This window comes from Choloepus didactylus, chromosome 1 (genome assembly GCF_015220235.1).
Source record: "Choloepus didactylus isolate mChoDid1 chromosome 1, mChoDid1.pri, whole genome shotgun sequence".
Classification (NCBI taxonomy): Eukaryota; Metazoa; Chordata; class Mammalia; order Pilosa; family Megalonychidae; genus Choloepus; species Choloepus didactylus.
Window position 1 is genome coordinate 39,958,456 of NC_051307.1, and position 21,502 is coordinate 39,979,957.

Genomic DNA, 21,502 nt, shown 5'->3' on the forward strand with positions numbered 1-21,502 from the left:
GGCAGGTGTTGAAAGGCAGTTCCTCGGGCAGCAGAGCAGAACATTTTGGGGGCAGACGAAGGGAGAGAAGTTTCTAGTTTGCGGTAGAATAAGGTATTGCCTGGAGCATGTTTAGCTTAATACTGGCATTTCTAAACACCCTCTTCATCCTCACATATTATACTTGGGAACAGTCTCTAAGTTACCCTCAGTCCATTGGGCACTTTGTGATTCGAGGGACATTTATCCTGCATGAAGAATTTTGTGGGCATTGGCTCTTTAATGGGAAAAAAGAGGAACTGATTAAACATTAATTAGCCTCAATCCACAATTTCCTTGTAAACTAATGGATAGGGTATGCAGATCTCTGTCAAATATCATATGCTAGGCTTTGCCAAAAATAGGACTTCCAAGTGTTGAAGGCATGCCAAGTGCTGGCTCCTTAACTGCAAACCAAAGGAAATGATTGCCAGAGACAGGCCTGGAGTCTGCCATGGTCAGATGTCACCAGTTTGCAGTGCCACATGTGATCCAAGAGTTTATGAATGATCTCAACACTCTGTCCCCAAGGAGAACATATGCATTACAGAGGTTACGGGATACAAATTACAGAGAGCACGATGTTTCCATGCAGTTTCTAAGAATCCTTCAGCAAGTTTTAAACATTAATGGAAAACATTAAGGAAGACTTGGCACTCTTTGCAGGACTTCAAATTGTGTTGTGGGTGAGGACAGAACTGAGCTAAAAAAAGGATTCAAGAATAAAGGCTTGGCTAAGAAACTTGGAGCTGACCATTTCTCTTGCTTGAATTGTGTGTTTGTGTGTTTTATTCCCTGCAGAATACCAGGCTTCCCAAAATGCTGTAACTTGAAAATGAACAAGTCACAGGGCACTCTTGTTTATTCAACATGTGCCAATTCATAGCACTAGTTTATTGGGATCATTTGCTGAGTGAATTTGCTTGCACAAGGAGTCTTAGTGGAGGTGGGGGTTAGAGCCTCTCATTTTGGAATTTTCAGCAGGCTTTAGGGGTGCCAGATTGCCAGAGTGTCAGCTTGCTCAGTGGTAGCAGGATGTCTCCCCACTGACTTATTTCTTTCCCATTTCCATTCTGAACAGAAGAAACCACTACGACTTGTCCTATGGCATCAAATTTTATTGTCTAATGAAATGGTGACTAGCCTGTCCATTCTGATCATATTTTGTTTGCTTGTATCAAATATTACAAAGTAGTTTCTTGTGAATGATGATTCATCTTTAGCTTTATTTGGTCTTTCAGTCATGAAAACTACAAAAAAAAAAAAAAAATGCAATTATTATGCTGTGCCAGGTACCTTTCAGTTAAAATGAGAAACTCAGTCCAAATTGGCTTCAAAAGAAAGGGGATCTAATTTTGGATCACATAACTAGAAAGTCCAGAGTTGGCTGAGTCTTTAGGATTGATTAATCTACAATGTCATCAAGAACTCAGATTATTTCTGTCTCTTGCTCCTGTGTGCAGAGCCTCAGTTTCAGCCTGAGGCTAGAGCTCCCCCTGGGGTCACAGCATGTCCGCCCAGCACCTTCTAGACTCACTTAGTCCATGCAGGAAAGAAGATGCTTTCCACATGGGTAGCAGGGAAGTCCTGAACTTTATGCTAGTTGAAATTACATCTTACTTTCCCCCATGGCAACAGGGGATGGGATGGGGGAAAGGGAAATAATCTGTGCCACTTGTAGAATTGGCTATCACTTTTTTTTTCAGTTCATTGTAATATTATTGTGATATACTTTAATTGGTGCTACCAGTTTTGCTGGTTGCACATAAATCTGTTGTTTTCTGAAATGATTGGCTTCTGACCTTATTGAACTATCTGGCTTTTGTTTTAGAGATATATGAACATGTAGGTAAGCTATTTAAATATTCTATACCTCAAATTTGATCAACATAAATTGTTCTTCATAAATGACATTTTAAAATCAAATTCAAATTTCATCATCTGTTTTATATAAGAAAGGACTACAGGACACCTCTTGAAGAGTTGATCAGCTCAATCAACCAATCGAGAATATTTGATTAACTCTTCTGATACCCTTCAAGATGGGGACTCCTGGAGGGTTGTTTAATCTAGTTTAAGTATATTAAAAAAGACTTTTCAGATGAATGAGCCCTAAGCTGCCCATGAGAGAAGAGTATGTGTGTGAAGGAAGGAATAGGGAAATGCAAGGGAATAAAGAGGGTACCTGGGAGAGATTTTCAGGCAGGAAATCTGTAGTATGCCAATATGTAGTGATAATGTTTGGAGAACTGTCAGTGATGAGCCTTGGATGAATCTAAACAACATTTGAAATTCTATTAATGTGTGAATTTTATCCTAAGAGCTATTGAAAAGTTTCAAAAAAGGAGTTGACATGTTCATATTTGCATTTTAGCTAACTCATAAAGGCCACAGTGGAGAGCTTCCAGTAGAAATCAGAGAAAATGGTCAAATAGGACGTTCCTTCAGTAACTCAAGGAAGACATAGGACATCCTGATCTAGGGAAGTGGAAATAAGATAAAAAGAAGTGGCTGATGTTACAAATCAGTGTAGCATAATTGTTAATGCATAGATTCTTGTGTCAGACACTCTGGGTCAGGCCATGATACTGAGTTTGGCACATACTGTATACACACTGAGTTTAAGTGATTATAGTAGCCAGTTTTCTTTAATACAGTTTAATTGAGATATATTCATACACCCTACAGTCATCCACAGTGTACAGTTATTCACAGCACCATCATACAGTTGTGCGTTCATTGCCAGAATCAATTTTTGAAACTTTTCCTTACTCCAAAATAAAAATAAAAGCAAAAAAGAACCCCTAAGTCTTTCCATCCCCTCCATCCCACCCTAATCTTCATCTAATTTTTCCCCATTATTCCACTTATCTGTCCATACACTAGATAAAGGGAGTATGAGCCACAAGGTTTTCACAGTCACCCAGTCACACTATGCAATCTTCATAGTTATTCAATCATCTTCAAGAATCATGGTCACTGGGTTGCAGTTTGACAGCTTCAGGTATTTCCCTCTAGCCATTCTAACACACTAAAGACTAAAAGGTGATATCCCTATAGCGCATAAGAATACCTTCCAGAGTGACCTCTTGACTCCATTTGAAATCTCTCAGCCACTGGAACCTTATTTTGTTTCATCCCTCTTCCCCTTTTTGGTCAAGAAGATCCTCTCAGTCCCACAGTGCTGGGTCCAGGCTCATCTCCAGGAGTCATTTCCTGCGTTTCCAGGGGGATTCACACCCCTGGGAGTCATGTCCATAGGGGGGAGGGCAGTGATTCACCTGCCAAGTGGGCTTGGTGAGAGAGAGAGTAGCCAGTTATTTTTAAAATAGAGAGATAAAAAGTGTGTTTTCATGGGCCTACAAGCCAATCCAAAAAATCAAGTTTTAAAAAATTATTATTGAACGAGAGCATGTAATTTCACATTATCTACATGACTAAGTGCTGCTGAGTCGCCTTCTAAAGATCAAGATTTCCTAAAATTTCATATTTATAAACTAAAATGTGCACCAAATAAAACTTTATTTGGGACTAAAATTCAGCATTATACTATGAAGCCCGAAGGTCACAGAACTTCACACTCCAACTGCCCACAGGCACATATGGAGTTGACTTTGCTTTTCAGCTGCTTCTCACATGCTTTTTAATAACAATTCCTTCTGAGATTACCGTCCTCATAATCATATACTTTGACATGGATGGTTTTATTTATCCAATGATGTGTATGAATATTTTTATCAATAACCATTTTAGGCTTTATGTTTCTAATAACTTCACTTGGAAGGATGTGTACACTGTAGTTCAAGAAGATATCTTTTAGAAGTTGATTAATTATGCAGTGTATTTCATTGCTATTGCTAGCTTCTTGTAGTAAAATAAGATAAAAATGTCCAAGGAATGTTTTGCCTCAACTTTATCAACTAAGATGAAAGCAACCATTGATTGCAGCTACAGACAGGAAAGGACTTGGCAAATGAAAGAATGCGGGGTTGTGAGGAAGCAGGAATCAAAGTCTAAAATCACAACTGGATGTAAAACTCTTTTAGGGTATAATAGTTAGCTCTTGCTCTGTGATAATTTACCACAAACTTTGTGGTATAAAGCAACGTTTCAAAGTCTGTGGATCAGGAATCTGGATATGACTTAAATCTCTTTTTAGCTTCTCCCACAGGCTGCTATCAAAGTGTTGGCCAGGACTGCAGTCTCAAATGAAGGCTCGACTGGGAAGTTTCTGTTCCCAAACTCGCGGGGTTGTTGGAAGGATTTGGGACCTCAAAGTTTATTAGAGAGAGGGTCTCATTTCCTCCATCTGTTGCCTGTTGGCTGGAAGTTGCATCCAGATCCTTGACAAAACATCTTCCTTGATTAGAGTAAGCACATGAGGAAAGAGAGAGAGAGAGAGAGAACGGCAGCAAGATGAAAGTCATAATCTTTTATAACCTGGTCTCAGAAGTGACATCCCATCACTTTGCAATATTCTATTCATTAAGGGCAAGACTTAATGTTCAGCCCACACTCAGGCAAGAGGGGATTACACAAGGGGTGACACCAGGAGGCAGGGATCATTGGGGGGCCATCTTTGAAGCAGTTTACCACAGGCACTTGCATGTTATTCTTGTTTTATATTCCTTAACCAGTTTATAGGACAGTGACGAGCACATGGTATTTGTCTAATACATAGTCACAGATTGGGAATTGGCCAGAAATCTCTATGTCAAAAATATGAACTATATTTTATCAAACACATTAATAACTCAGAAATTTCTGTTCTCTCAGAATAACTTTGTAACTCACAGTGCATTTCTTTGAAAAAAATATGAAAATAAAATCCAGTGCAGGTTATATTATGACTGGCTGGGTGAACTCACACTCATTTGCTTTTCAACTCATATAGAGAAATGTATATTATATAGCCATTTAGATCCTCCCCCCGCGGATATTTGAAATTTTGTATTCTAAACTTAGATTTGTAAACAAGTGCTACATCAAAATAACATGTATTTATACCATTTTTCTTTAAAAGTACAACTTACTGGTAGCCTCCCTGCTTTTGCCCTTTTACCCTTTTTTTTTTTTTTTCAGTCCATGAGTTTTATTTCCTTTCACACTATTTAAATACCTTTTTTGAGCTTTGAATAATATACACATAGCTGCATATCCTGGCTTTGGCTTACTTGTGTAGCCGCATTTGAAAATGTACCTATCAGTTCTCTTTAGGATGGGGCTTAAGGAGAACAAAAAAATATAGATTCGATTTATGCTTGCTTTGCTTTTCCACATTTGAAAGAATATTTTAGCTCCTTTCTTCCAACCCTTGTGTATCCTGCACTGTGGTGGATACCTTTTCTTCTTTATCTGCAGTGATAAAGCACAGGGCAACATCCAAGACAGAAATTAGTAATTAGCAGAAAATTGGGAACTGATAAACATTTCATTTTACTTTGCTCATGTTGCTGAGTGGATATTGAAGCCTAAGAAACCTAAGCAAAAATCTGAACATATATATCCACCTTTTCAATTTGAGAAGAGTAAAAAGGATTTTACTATTTCCTAAGAGAACTTTCTGTGCATCATTCACTGTGCTAGAACCTGCTGAAAAGTGGTTGCTTTCTCTTGAATGACCGGGAGAGAGAGGGAACACATTTTAATACCCAAAAGATTTAGCATAAAAGAAATGGCATAAGTAAATAAAAATGAATTAGCTGAGTTCTGTAGAAACCCAAAGAACATTTTAGAAATTGAAGAGGCTACAGTACCAATTATACCATTATCTTACCCTACTCTCAGGGTGAATAGTCTGAAAGCCTGAAATTATAGTTGATGTTAGGTCTTTTGGCTTTATTTGCAAAGTCATTTTCTTTTTTTGTGAGCACCATAAACACGTTATATTGTTTAACAGTAGCAGACCTCATAGTTTGTTATGATATTTTCTCCTTTTTGTTCCCCTATCCCCGTGTCAAAAGGCTTTAAAAAAAAAAAAAAGGATTGTTGCAACTAGGTTTAATACTGACTTTTTAATGATTTGCACTGGACTTAAGTACATTTTGAGCCGAGGCTTTTTGGCATGTCATTTGTCAGAAGTCCGGTTCTGGAGAAGGCCTTACAACTAGCCAGCTGTGCCATTTTGGAACAGATTGAGAGCCTGCCAAAACACATTTGTTGCCAGGACAGGATATCGTAGGGGTGCTCATCACCCTGTTACCATATTTTTGCACTTCTTAACATTGCATAAATAGGCAGCTGTTCTGTATTTAGAATATGAATGAGTCACCAGCTTTCTTTCCCTAGAGGATTTACCTGCAAGAGGGAACCACAGGGTTAACCCCTTCTCATTGCCTGAATGTAACATTTAAATGCACACTTTCCTCAACCCATTCAGAAGCAAATCCTTATGCATATAAATCACACTTTTCTTGCCAGTTAGACGAGGGAACCGAAAATGTGTAGTTCACAGTGCTAAGATGGAACACATTTCCTTAGCAGCGAAAGCAGTGAATTAATTAGCTTATAAGCTGAGAGTGGACAATTTGGGCTGAATTCATTCTTATTGCTCCTTCAATAGGAGACAAGATTCTCTAATCTCGCAAAGGCCCTGACTTCATTAAGATGGAAAACTGTGTTAAAGGATGTGTTGCAAAAGACAAGAAAAGAAAGGCATTAAAAGTCACTCAGTTGTCTCTCTGGAGCTATATTCAGGACAGCGATTTTTATTTACTTGAAGAATGACAATTAACCTAGAGACTTGGCATAACAAAGAAGCAGAGAGCTGAAGTGGGATTCCTTAAAGAACACCAAAGTCAATTGGTTTGGCTTAATCTCCATTTGCAGCAGATGATTTAAAGAGGAGGTTAGCAGAAACTGCCTAATTTTGATTTCAAGCAGTTTGACCAATTTTTATACACACACATATATGTACACACATATTTACGTACATATGCATACCCATATACATACACACACATATGTACAGACAAACATTATTTATTTACCCCTCGATACACTTTGGAACCAAACTTGTCAGTGTTGGAATATCAAAGATTAGGAAAAGTGGAGGCACTTGAGGTATATGGTGTATTAACTGGTCTCAACTATCTTTTGAATGTTTACACTAAAATAGATATAGGCCTTGTTTGCCAAATAAACCCAGCTTTCTGCAGTCTGATAAGGACCCCATTACGTCTCCAGGTTTTTCATTTTGCCAGCAGCAAAAAAAGCACAAGGCAGATAGATAGGTGACATTTGGAGAGCCAGGCATGCCAGATTTTTGGAGGTTACAACGGAGGTCCAACCTGCTGTTCTTCTTAATGAAAGGAGGGGAAATTCAGACTGGTAAAAGTGCTATAAGGGATATCTCCACTCAGAACGTCACGCTGCCCAGATGTCGCTCGGCAGGTGGAGATGCAGAGAGAATGAAAATGCAGTCTTGTGTATGTGGGTGCTAGTGCGTTGCAAGGGTGAACAATGCGTATGTCTTCTGAAGTGTAATGAAAACAGTGAGCATCTTGTCCATATACATGTCATAAAAGAGTTCTCACCCCACTTCTCTTCAAACTGGCACACATGCTCACAAACCACAGGCACATGACTTGTTTCAGGGTTTTAATATAACTTTAAAACTTATTTTAAAGTTTTTATATAGGTACATGTATATATGCCTTTTGCTTATAGAAAAGGGAATTATCCTAACAAAAACAGTTCTGCACCCTGCTCTTAAATCTCAAAACAATATCATGAATATTTCTCATCTTATCTTCTTCAGCCCTATCTCATTTTAAAAATAGGACTTCAGAGCAAAGGTGCGAAATCATTTATTCAGCCGTTCCCACATTGGTGAGCATTTGAGCTGGCTCTAGTATTTTTTAAGATGGCCATGGCTATACTTGCAGTGAATATTCTGGGAATTTTTACTAGAACAAAGTAAATAAGAGAAGCTAGCTTTTGCCACAGAAAGCTGAAGTCATTTTCATTGAGTTTTCACTTACTTATTTTTTCTCAGTGTTACGAGATGACTTCCGACAAAACCCCACAGATGTTGTTGTGGCAGCCGGAGAGCCTGCGATTCTCGAATGCCAACCTCCCCGGGGACATCCAGAACCTACCATCTACTGGAAAAAAGACAAAATCCGAATTGATGACAAGGAAGAAAGAATAAGTGTGAGTCAAATAAAATGGATGGTCTAGAGAGATTGAATATCAAGGCTTACATGGATGTATTTTATTCTTCAATTTATTGCTAATAAAATGGTACAACTGTATTGGAAAGCTGATTACCAACAACTTAAGGTAGCTTTTTACACTATATTGAAAAGACTTAAATATGATAACCTTATTAAAAAGAAAAAAGATTTGGGATGAGGCATAGAAGAGAGAAAAATACTATATATATCAAGTGTACATAGTATATGATATAGTGATAGTTATATTAATCTGAATATGTAAACAAATAGTTGCAGTTCAATATAGATGTCTAAGTTCTTTTTAAGATCTCTAAATTTATCTTTTGATCATGAGTGCTAAGATGTAAATGAAGGCCAAATACCGTATTAACTAGAACATTTCATTGGACACTATTTTCAAAATTATGAGGAAAAAAATGTAAGGTGATGACTATTTCAAGCATTTTCCAGTTTTTCCAATTAAATAATGTTTATAACAATAAAATGTTATACATTAATTAATTTAAAAAATTTTTATAGATATGAAATTAGTTTATCTCATATGGAAAAACAGTCTATTTTTAAAGAGTAATCGGTGATCAGGTTCAGTGGATGATTAAGATTCAAAATGAAACAGCCAGAAACTGGTAAAGAGGTAGAATGGGGGAATGTCATTTAATAATTTTATTTTATCCAAGGCTCCACTTAACATCTGTATGTGAAGTTTGTAGGTAAGAAGCAGTCCACTGAAATGGTATGCAATACCTCACGCCTCGGATATTAGTTTGTAGTAAAACTTTTATATTCTGCAATACTTGAGAGTGAATAGATTTAATTTAAAATAATATCTCATTTGACTAAACAAATGTCCCCTTTAAATCAAACGTCCATATAGTCTGGGATGTCTCCTTACTATCTTTTTAACAAATCTTATAAATGAGGATTTTTCTAATATGCATATTTTGATTACAACATAGCACAGAAACAGATGGGCTGTGTAAGAGATCACAGCATATGTTGATATGTTTTAGGCTTGACTGTTGTCACTCTGGGGATCTACGCTGGTTCGTAATGGTCTACATTTAGGTACCAAACCTATGAAAATGTGTTGCTGCTTATAGAGTAAAATCAGTGTTCATTGGTTCCTAGTTCTTCTTTGTATCATTTAGCTTTTGCTTCATAACAGACCAACCGAAAACAAAGTGGTTTATCACAACCATTTTATTTAGACCACAATTCTGTGGATCAGCCTGACAGTTCTAATCTGCGCTGACTTGACTGGTCTCTGCTAGACTTCGTCATGCTTCTGTGGCCTGGTTAAATGTGTGCTGGCAGCTGGGTGATATTGGATGGCCTTACTCACATGTCTGGCAATTGGCTGACTTTCAACCTGACATCTTGGTTCTCTTCCTTATAGCCTCTGATTTTCCAGCAGGCAGCTCAGGTTGATTCCCATGGTGATTTCAAGGTTCCAGCTGGAACAACAGAGGGAAAATCCTAATGTGCAAGCAGCTTTCTGCTGGTTCAAGATTTATTGTAGTTCCATTGGTCATAGCAAGTCACCTGACCAAGCCCAGCATCAAGGGAAAGAGAAATAGCCTCCAATGACCACTTGTGCAATCTAGCATTATGCTCTCATGGAAATAAGAAGAGTTTGATAGTCTGTTTTTCCCATGTTAAAAAAAAGAAAAGAAAAGAAAATCTCTTTCTATGATATGACAAGTTTTAGAGCATGAGCTATCTCTAAGGAAAACAAACCAACATGAGTTTGTTTTCCTATGAAATTAAGAAAACAGCATGTTCTCTTCCGGTGTTTCTTTAAGAACCCCCAATCATTTAAAAGTTAAGATTGTTGAATTAGGTAAACAAAATAAGCCTGGAAAAGAAGCTACGAGTTATGATGTACTGAATGAAAACCCAACCCCCTTTAATATCCTCTTCAGTGAACTGAAATTTTAATATTATTGAATTTGTTTACTTAGTGTATAAATGCTTTTCATTCAAAATATTCTGAAGAGCCCGACTAGAAGCCAATGATTTGTCCCAATTCATACTCATCATTTTGCAGGTTTTATCCAACCTGCTCTCTTCACCAAAATCCCTCTCTTAAATACAACTAAGATGTGCTAACATTTGAAATGTAAGCTCCATGAAGCAGAGATTCTTGGAGTACTTGGTTTAGAACTATATCCCAGTGCCTCGACACCATTCATCCCATAGATGTACTCAATAAGTACTTGCTGAATCCCTCTGAGTTATCTGGATTTCATTATCCACAGCAGATATCTAGGGCTCCTTTCTGATGACAAATGACAGCAGCAATATAATAAAATAGCACACTGAGATCTCAGTATGAAGGCATATCATTGGGATATGGGGGGGAGTGCAATCACAGGACTCAAAATAGGACCAGGCAGGGGAGAGGCAGGCTGCCTTAATGAGGCACTCCCTATGGATTATGGAGGCTTATGGCGAGGATAAATTTAAGAGAAGAAAGGACTCATGCAGATGCCAAAGTAGTGGAAGAGTTTTGTGTCTTAGGTATTGAGCTATATATACTTTAGTAAAGAAAATGTGCTTAGATATACAGATTTTTTTATTAATGAACCTTAATTTTGTTTTCTTTTCCTCTTTCTTTTTATTTAATTTTAACAGATCCGTGGTGGTAAATTGATGATCTCAAATACCAGGAAAAGTGATGCAGGGATGTATACCTGTGTGGGTACCAATATGGTGGGAGAAAGAGACAGTGATCCGGCAGAGCTGACTGTCTTTGGTAAAATTCTTTTAAATTATAAATTGCTTTTCATACCTACTTTTTCTTTGCTTTCAAATAGTTTTGTTAACACTGAGAAAAGAGCCACATAGGGACAATTACTCCTGACTAGTGAAAAGTAGCAACAGATTGGAATGGTCTTGTTTTCTGGAGCTTTCCAATGATGGGAAGAAAAAAAAAATTTTTTTTGAAATGTTAGTTCTCCTACTTTATTTGTATATTTATAAAATTTTTGCCTTTTGTCCAAATATAAAAAAAAAATGGCTTTCTTGAAGTCTTATTGGAGATATCACACTGTTCTAAAATTTGTCACTTATTCTGCTATAATGCCTTTATCAGGCACCTAATAGTGCAAGACACAGGGTAAGGTTTTGAAAAATTAGAATTCAGTGCAAAGAACTTCACTTGTTTTTCACTATTTAAAATTTCAATTTGAAATATTTACCATTCTAGCTCATGATAAAAAGACTATATCTATATCTAGTCAAAATAAGGGGAAGAAACAATAATCAGACTCTAATTTGTATTTATGTTCTTGTTCCTGCATCTTTAAGAACCAAAGGACTTTTGGGCTGGAACAATTCAGTTAACAGGTTAAAAACAGATTAGATCTGTGTCACAGAATGGTTGGAGAAAACAATAGGAAGAAGAAAATTTGGAATAATAAAGACGGCTCGGCAAACAAAAGTAAAGAAAATATTTTTGACAGCTATGGAAGATTAAAAGAAATAAAATGTCAGAAAATTGGGAAAAACAGGCAAATAAAAGATAGTGAAAGATGAAATATTCTTTTAGGATACTTTCATGTCCCATTCAAGTCTCTGTATGGACAGATATTATTAATATAGATATATAGATATAAATACCTACATCTCTTAATAAAATATTTCACTATCACATATTTTATATGGCTGTTTAAAATGCAAGAGATCATTATGATTTTTAAATTTCTTTTCTTTGCCAGTAAAATAATCTTCTCATTCTATGTATGATTTGAAAAGACCCTACTTCTGTCAATACTCAAAACATTCCCAAGTATAGCACCAAAGTCCTGCATAGGTCCCTAAAGAAACCTCTTATGCATTTTGGGATGTGACATCCTTGGCATAATGGGAGTGTTCGGGTAGAATAAGGGCATATTATAATTTCCTTTACATTCAGAGAGTTGAAGTTGGGCTTTATGAATGTGTACTAGAGTGTAGGCCTATGAGAAGCAAGTAATCACTGAGTAGCAAGTAATGTCTTGTAACAATTCCTGTGGACACTAAGCAACCTGAAGTCCCAAATGACAAAGCCAGGAAAAATCCCATAATTTGTTACAGGAATTGAGTAGTAAAAGTAAAGTTGTTGAAAGTACACATGTACATTTTGTCCTGGAGAGCTCATATAAGTATAAGTTTGCCCTTAAATTTCATGCAGTCATCTGTCAGAGTCTCAAAATGTGCTGCACTTTGTAACGAGCAAAATGTAGTTTTGCCTGGTGAGATTTGAAATTAGTGGTCACTGAACATCACCATTGAAAGCCCACAAGTATAGCTATTCTATTTAAGGAAACAGTAACCTCTATTTTTCTGTAACTACCACAAGATTTGGAATAGAAAAATGCTGCATTACAATAATATATACTGCTTTCAGAAGGAAATTGAAAGTATTTAATGTCATTACACAAGCAATTAGACATATCAATAATGTGACTGCTTTCTGAAATATTTACCCTGCTTTCACAGAAGACATGAGGAGATATCCCTAAGCATGTCAGGAGAGACATGGAAACTTCTAAATTATTTTGAAAATAGTTGGAAACCAAAGAGATTGAATTTGTCTAGAGACAGTTCCTCTGGAAAAATATGATTTAGAAAGCTGATGGTGTAAACTAGTCAGAACTGACCTGAGGGGTTATAAGTCCAATATTGAGTTGAGAGCAAAAATGGACATTCCATTAATGATAAGGAAACAAAATCCAAACCCAGAAGTACCCAGAGAAGCAAGCAGTGATATGGTCTGAATTGAGGATGTAGTGGGTATTCAATGAGAGTGAACCCTTCTGGATCTTGACTTCCCATTTCTTAGAGAACATATAATAAATACTGTGCTATTTATAATAATGTCTTCTTTATTTTATTTTGGCAAAATTGCATCCAGGACATGTTTTCTCATGAGCTGTTTTATATTTCATTGTTGTTAGTGTCATTTGTGACCTAATTTTTTTAAAAGTAAATCTGATTTGCATTTCACTCCACCCACTCCCCAAATACTTTTATTCCCATGTCGCACCAATTTACCTTAAAAAAATCTGGCCACTATAACTGCTCTGTAGTCACTGAAGGTTTTTAAATGTCCTTTGTGACTTAATCATTTTTTGTTTTTTTTTTCAGAGGCCCTCTGGAAATTTTTTCCACTTTGAAGCTACTTACATAAATAAATAAACTAGCCAAAGAAAGCCTTTCTGGTTTCACACAGAGTTTTGTATTTGTACATTGCTTATTTTCACACTCCATTGTCTTCTCAGGCTGCCAAAATCATCCAATAGCCCTGCTACCCCGCTGCCAAGGATTGTTCCACATCAGCTGAGTCTTTCTGGTTGTGACTCAATCTTTAAGATATGTTATACAGAAAAAAGCAACCGATGATATTCAATTGGTCAAGAAATACAATTTATTTATGAATGGCAAGAAAAATGATTGAATGAATAAAAGATCTGTCTTAGTCTACTAGGTTGCCATTAAATAGAACCACAACTTGGTGATTTAAAACAACAAAAATGTATTGTCTCAAGTTCCTGGAGGGTAAAAGTCTATAATCAAGGTGTCGGAATAGCCATCCTCCCTCTGTAGACTGTGGAGAAGAATCTGTTCCATGCCTCTCTCCTGGCTTCTGGTCTTTTCCAGTAATCCTTGGCAGCCCAATCTCTGATTTGTCTTCAGATGGCTGCTCTCTCCTTCCCTCTCTCCCTCTCTCTCCTTTCCTCTTCTTATAGGGACACCAGTCATATTGGATTAAAGGTTCACCCTACTCCAGTATGACCTCATTTTAACTCACCTAATTCCATCAGTACTGACCCAATTTCCAGATAAGGTCACATCCTGAGGTACTGGGAATTAGAACTTCAGTGAATCTTTTTGGGGGACACCATCCAACCAAATATTCCAGCTATCTGCTTTCTAATACATATTGCTGGAGAAAATGGTTTTCTCCATTCTTAGTATTTTAATTCTTTAGTAAGTGGGCTTGGAATCAGAAATTTTTTAGTTTGAAAATTGCAACATATTTTTTAAAAGCTACCCTTTAGACAAGATATGGTATGATCAGAGTATCCTGATTTTGAAAAAATTACTGTCCTGTATTCCATGAATCATTTATTCTGTTTGTCCTTCTGCAATATTTGCTGACCATAAAATAACGTATTAGTTCAGTGACCAGTACCAAATCTAAAAGTTATAAGTATGTATCAGAGTCTAAATGGATACTAAAATCTATGGCATGTTCTAAATGCCTTCATAAAAAACACCCTCTATTCTAGCATTTTACTTTGTTAATTAAGTTCTAAACATCAGGTCAGAGAAACCACTTTGAGGAAGATAATTAAATTTCTAATTATGGGTAGGTTTGGAATATCTGTTATTCACAATTTAACTATCTTAAAAGAAAAAAAAAAGAATAACATGAAAATTTTCCAAATTATTTTAAATGTTTATCAAACTAACCCATGAAAATAGACTTTAAGTGGCACATTTTCAATATGTATTATAAGTATTACAAAGCTTATAATAAAATACAAAAATATCTTGCCTCCACCCCTCCCCCAATATACACATTTCTCATCTTGTAGCATTCCTGCACAGCCTCTTTTATCTGGATTTATTTATTGTTGGATTTATTTCCATGTTTCTAAATATGTGCTTATTCTGCTATCCATATATCAATTTCATACATTACTTTGATTTCCTATTTTGGAAAATTATGATTTGGCCCAATTGTATCCCCTTCCCCACCCTCTCACCTCCACTTTCCTTCCTTTCAAGTTTCTAGTATATTTATTTTAGAAACATTGGTTATGGAATTGGAGTCATTATAGCCATGTAAATATTATTGTCAATGAGCTAAGTGTTATAATTATTTTCATTTTTTCCTGGCACTATTTTTGTTCTTTGAATTAGTATTTAACCCATTCTTTCCCTATTTACTTAATGTTCATTTAACTCTGTCCTGAATTCTTCTTGAAATAACTAACAGGAGTTTTAAAATCATATACATTCTATTTTTCATACTTCAGCTATTCTTTAAACCACTCCTCCCACCGCATTCCTGGAGCCCTTTGACTTCTGACCTAATCTGGCTGGGCACATGATGTCTAGGATGGGTGCAGAAGTTGTATCCTGATATTTATCTTTCCTTCTCTTCAGTGCCAGATCTGTTTGGTGCATCCTGTTATCTTTTGTGTGTGTGTATGTGTGTGTGTATGTGTCTGTGCGCGTATGTGTGTGCAACTCCTCATTCAGAGCAGTATTTCTCTCTTGCTTTCTGGAGACTAGATCACATTTCATACTGAAATAGCAAAATTTAATTTCTCTTTTGACTGAATAGAATTATAGAATTCTATTTTGAAAATTTATTTTTGCTCCAAATATTGAAGTTACTATTCCAATATCTTTTAGCTTCCAATGTTTCTCTTGAGAAGTCTACGGTAATTCTGATTCCTTTATCTTTGTATATGATCAGTTTTTTTTTTCTTTCCAAAGTTTTATTATTGTCTTTTTATCCCAGTTTTCTGAAAATTTTCAGTGGAATGCCTTGCTTTGACACTTTTTTTGTTTTATTGGCTGGGCATTTGGTGAGTAACCTCAATTTGAAAACTCTCTACCCAAACAGTGCAACAAAATTTCCTCTCCATTTCCTGTGTTCTGTCTCACTGTCAAACGCCTATTCATTAATTAGCTGTTAGACCTTTCTAGGTCTTTCTTTTCTCTAATTCTTCCTTATTATAGCATACTGCTGTTGTTGCATGTATGCTGTGCTTCTCCTGTATCTCCAATGATTTTAATAAAACAGTTTTTTTTTAATAAAAATTTCCCATGATGGTTCCCTGACATATTTCCTTTGAGTTTCTTTTCCCCCTCTTGTTTGCATTGTTCTCTGTCTTTTACACTGGAGGCTTTCTTCAAATGTCAAGTGATCTTTTGTTGTTCATTCATATTTATTTGATGTTCACTAAAAGGACTATTGGAAATTCTGTGTCAATTGATGGTTTTTACTGTAGGATGATCACATTAGGACCTGGCTATCTCATTGAGGATAAGGAAAGAGATTGGGTCGGGTGATATTGATTTTCAGTCATTGCATGAGAGATATAATTGATGGCCTGAGTGTAGATGAGATACCCAGAGATAAAGCTATGAGAGAAGATATGTCAGCACCAAACCTAAGGAAATACCCATATTTAATCGATAACTTGTGACCTTCATTTAAGAAAATACAGTGCTATTCAGAGCATAAGGTGTTATTAAAATCCTGATGATTGAAATAAAATAATATTTTCTTTAAACTTTTAAAGCAGCAAAGTACTTCTCTTATCTATTACTTTGTTCAACAAATATTTCTTAAGCACCTGCTGTGTGCCAGACCCTGTTTAAGTGTTTAAATATACTGGTGAGTTGGATAGACAGCTGCTGCTTTTAGAGTGATATATCATGTTATCAGCAATAACATGAAACTTCACCTCTAAAATATGATGAGAGAGACATTTTTAAAAAAATTCTGAGAATGTTTTCCTTCTTAGGATGATTTCTCTCAGACAAGAAAAATTCTTGGCAAGCAAAGAAATTAATTCAGTCAGGATTTATTTAATCCCTTCCAGAGAGCCTGATCATGGTCATCCAGTCTTTTTGGAAAGTCATAAATGTGCAATAATTCACATTCAATAACTGTCACATTTCCCTCCTCTTGTACATGCCCAGTTAAATAAAAGAATACTTAATAGGGCTAGCCAACTGACTTCTGAATTTAATAGAAACTGTAGGGTGGCAGGTTCTTCTGGGCCAGCTGAAGTCAAGTTAAGGTTTATAGGCACTGGTCAGCTCCAATAACCTTTTATGGCATAGCTTTGGTCTTACAGGACTTTACTATGTAATTATTGCAATAGAACTACTTTTATAATGTCAAGAAAGTCTATTTTAAAATTCTTAAAGTCATCCTGGGAATAGCTGCCATGGCACAACCATTGCCAATTTTACAGTCATTTTCAGCAACTGAATCAAATTGAAAAGAGAAGTTTGTTCATTGGGTTTCTACATTCCTCTGTTGTAGCATGAAAATAAGAAATCTAATAGATATTATAAAACCCCTTTTCAGATTTATGTTATTTTGTGCTAATTTGAATACTTTTTTACTTTCTTCATGTTATTGGCATACCTACAGTGTTTAATTATACCATGAGACTTGGCACATGATTTTATTTTAGCCTTATAGAAAGTTGGACTTTCCAGAATGCTAACTTGGAAATAAATTGACCTACTTGAGAGCTGTATTTTAGAGTACCACACCTGCAAACAACACTACTGCCTCCAGAAGAGACTAACCGTGTAAGCAAGTTATGCAGGTGATTCAAATCCAGTTAATCTCACATTAAAAAAAAAGATGTTAATTGTATTGGCAAAGACACTGCCTCTGGTAACTCTAGAGTTGTAAACTTAGGAATTGGGCCATTCTGGGGGACTGTAATCTAATCAATAAGCAGTTAGCAAAAGCCATTGAGATTTCTGTGCCTATTTCAATATGTAATCAGACATAGGGTGATAACATGGAAAAAAATGGGTGAACTTATACTGATGTGCCTTAAAATTATGTTTGCTTGTTATCTAATTATTCAACGTTTTTTATATATATTCATTTTAATTGCATGAGCTTCCTGGGGGTACACACTCAGTAGAGTATCTTGTGGATCTGGAGTGTGATCAACTTACTTTCTTATCTTTCTAACTTTAAATGACTTTGAAGATGATTTTTGTTGAAAATTGCTATACCCAAGACAATCCTTGAAAGTTTTTTTAATTTGTTTGTGAAAGAAGCTTGGCTTTGTATTTGACTTATGAAAGTCAAATGCAAAGATTTTTAAATAGATTTTCTTTGTCTCATATGACATCCTTGCACTTAAAGTCTATTTTATCTGAGATTAATATTGTTATGCCTGCTTTCTTTTGGCTGTAGCTTGCATGGAATATTTTTTTCCATCCTTTCACTTTCAATTTCTTTGTGTCTTTGGGTCTAAGATGAGTATCTTGTAAGCCACATATTGTTGGTTCATATTTTTTTATCCATTCTGCCAATCTATATCTTTTAATTGGGGAGTTTAATCCATTCACATTCAATGTTATTACTGTGAAGGCAGTTCTTGAATCAGCCATCATATCCTTTGGTTTTATTTGTCAGATATATTTTTTCCCTCTCTCTCTTTATTTCCTTTAATGTACCCTTACTAAAACTCTTTTTTTCTAAGCCCTTCTCCAGACCTCTCTCTCCTTTCTTTTTTTTTCTCTGCCAGTAGGGCTCCCTTTAGTATCTCAAGTAGGGCAGGTCTCTTGTTAGCAAATTCTCTCAGCATTTGTTTGTCTGTGAAGATTTTAAGCTCTCCCTCAAATGGGAAGGAGAGCTTTGCTAAATAAAGAATTCTTGGTTGGCAATTTTTCTCTTTCAGAATTTTAAATATGTCATACCACTGCCTTCTCGCCTCCGTGGTGCCTGCTGAGTAGTAACTCCTTAGTCTTAGGTTGTTTCCCTTGTATGTAGTGAATTGCTTTTCTTTTGCTGCTTTCAGAACTTGCTCCTTCTCTTTAGCGTTTGACAATCTGATCAGAAAATGTTTCGGAGTGGGTTTATTTGGATTTATTATGTTTGGAGTTGGTTGGCTTCTATGATTTGCATATTTATGTTGTTTAGAAGAGCTGGGAAGTTTTCCCCAACAATGTCTTTGAATGCTCTTCCTAGACCTTTACCCTTCTCTTCTCCTTCTGGAACAGCTATGATTCTTATATTTGTGTGCTTCATGTTATCCATCATATCCCTGAGATCCATTTCAATTTTTTTGTTATTTTTCTCCATTTGTTCTTTTGTGCTTTCACTCTCAAAAACATTTTCTTCAAGTTTGCTTATTCTTTTGTCTATTTCATCTAGTCTGCTGCTGTGTGTTTCCAGAATCTTTTTAATTTGATTAACAGTTTCTTTTATTTCCATAAGCTCCTCTATTTTTTTTTAATTTACTCTTGCACATTATTCTTTGTGCTCTTCTAGGATCTTCTGGATGTCCTTTGTATCCTGAGCCATGATATTGGTGTTTGTGATTACTTCTTTGATTAATTGCTCCAAGTTCTGTGTCACCTCTGTTTTTTTTTTTTATTTGACTGTTTGGGTTATCTATATCTTCTGGTTTCTTCATATGCTTTAAACTTTTCTATTGTTTTTGCCCTCTTGGCATTTGCTTATCTTGATAAGGTTCTTTTAGGATATGCAGGCTTATTTAAACAATTATCTATAATTTGACAGAGCTACAGCTTGGTTGAGTGCACTTTCCCTGACCTGCCAGCAGATGGCACTCCCTAGCCACCTCTTACCCTCAAGCCTGTTCTCCCCAACTTTGTTGATGCAGCCAGTGGGGGTCCAAATCTTGTGGAGGTCCAATCAGTGCACCAATTTTCCATGTGCAGTGGGGACCACCAACTCTGTGGGTAGGGGGCTGGGGGGTGTGCCCTGTACAGTTTTACAGGGAAGACAGCTTTAAGACCCAGTACTCCCAGCCATTCCTGGGGTTGTGACTGAAATGCATTGGGGCTGTAGCATGTGTTTAACCCTTCAGCTCAGATTCCCTATGGTCCCATAAGTCCGTGAGATTGGTGCAGGGCTCTTGGCACTTCTGTGATGCCCCTCTGCCTCTAGCTGTGGACTCGATGGGCTTCCACAGAGGATTGCACACCATCACAGGTGAGCGAAATCCCTATGGAAGCTCTTGGCCGTGGCACTGTGAAGAGAGGTCTCCCAGCCCACTGAAAAGATGGCTGTACAGGATGTGGAACCCTCCCACTTCCATGAACTTCCGCCTGCTGCAGTGGCCCATTTGTTGCTTGGGGACTGTTAGCTGTGGGTGTGTGAAGGGCTGTCACCCAAGCCAGATACTGAGGTGGGTGCCTGGGGTGTGGAAGGTACTCCCTGATGCACTTTACTTGGCTCTTGCTGCTGTCTCCCAGGCTGCCACTTTCTGGGTTTTTAAGCTAACCTGCCTCCAAACACTGTATCTAGGTTTCTCCCCACTGCAGCATGGCTTGGCTGGCATTTCCCCAGCAGCCTCAAACAGTCACAGGATTCCAAACACAGTCTCTTGGTTTCTCCAATTACACGGTCACTGTGGATGTATAAGACCTTGCCTAGCCAGTTGACCCCTGGAACAGCTATTCTGGAGCACTTCCAGTCTTTTATCTAGTGTTTTTCATGGAGGAGAATTTTGCTCTGTCTCTCCTAATCCTCCATCTTGGATCCTCTCTAAATAGATTTTCAGTCTCGACAATTTCTTTAGTCTTTATTATTCATGTTTCAGAGTCTCAGATTTTCTGGTAATAACATCTGGTTAAGGTAACAACTATAAAACAATTCTTATAAAATTTCCCTCCTTTTAAATAAATGTTTGGCAAACATATAGTTCTTAGCACATTGTTTCCTTATAAGCAGTTAAGAAAATTGCAGAGCACAAGATGAGTTTAGCATAATTAACAGAAAACAGTAGGAATGAGATTTAGTGATAGTCATTGAAAAGAGAGCTATGGAATTTCTTAGAATAATACTTTAAAAGTTGTGACTAAACTCTAATAATCAGTAAATTCAGTATTTCTTTGTTGGAATATACAAGCTGAAATACTTAGGTATAAATCCCATTTCAATGTGTCATATATAAGCAAATTTTATCTGGATTATTCTTTGCATTATCCTTTTTTTTTTTTCCCTGTCTACCCATTCAATTCCATTTTCCTCCATGAACCAATGAAAGTTTGTCAAAATTTCTATACCACACACTCTCCTCTGGTTTTCCAGTTGCTTAGCAACTGGACCCTACTCGAGGGCAGAAGGGAATATAGAAGATTCATTGGGAAGTTCTCTACCCCTGTTGAGTCCATCAGAACAGCAGTAGGAGATCCTGTATCTTCTTTCTTCTTGTAATTATAAACCAGGTGCTTCCATATAATTCCTATATAAAATGGTGGTGCCTAGAAAATACATGACAACCAAAAGAATCCTTAGTGATCTTGATGTTGTCCCTGGAGGAAAAGACAACTTAAATTTTGGAACATCTTATTTTAAATTTGCCCTTCAGTTTAACCATACTCATATTTTGGTATTATATGATTGATATCATGTTAAGGGAAGGATGCAAAAATGTTGGCTGAAAATACATGTGTGTGTGTGTCTGTCTGTGTGTGCTTTAATGGAACTAGTCTCGCATAGTGTTAAGCAATTTGTTTTTTACTCAGCAGCTTGCTATCCACATCAGGTAGACAGATACTTAGCTTTAATT

The 21,502-nt window shown here is 36.6% G+C and overlaps 1 protein-coding gene across 15 annotated transcripts in view; it reads left to right on the top strand.

The window, feature by feature from the left end:
- ROBO2 (roundabout guidance receptor 2) overlaps nucleotides 1-21,502 on the top strand; it is a 1,484,543-nt gene that overhangs the window by 1,280,386 nt on the left and 182,655 nt on the right. For all 15 annotated transcript variants that reach the window (XM_037833592.1, XM_037833556.1, XM_037833566.1 and 12 more), the window contains exons 3-4: nucleotides 8,015-8,172; nucleotides 10,830-10,950. In XM_037833592.1, the coding sequence (XP_037689520.1) occupies nucleotides 8,015-8,172; nucleotides 10,830-10,950 (279 nt within the window). The remainder of the gene's footprint in view (nucleotides 1-8,014; nucleotides 8,173-10,829; nucleotides 10,951-21,502) is intronic.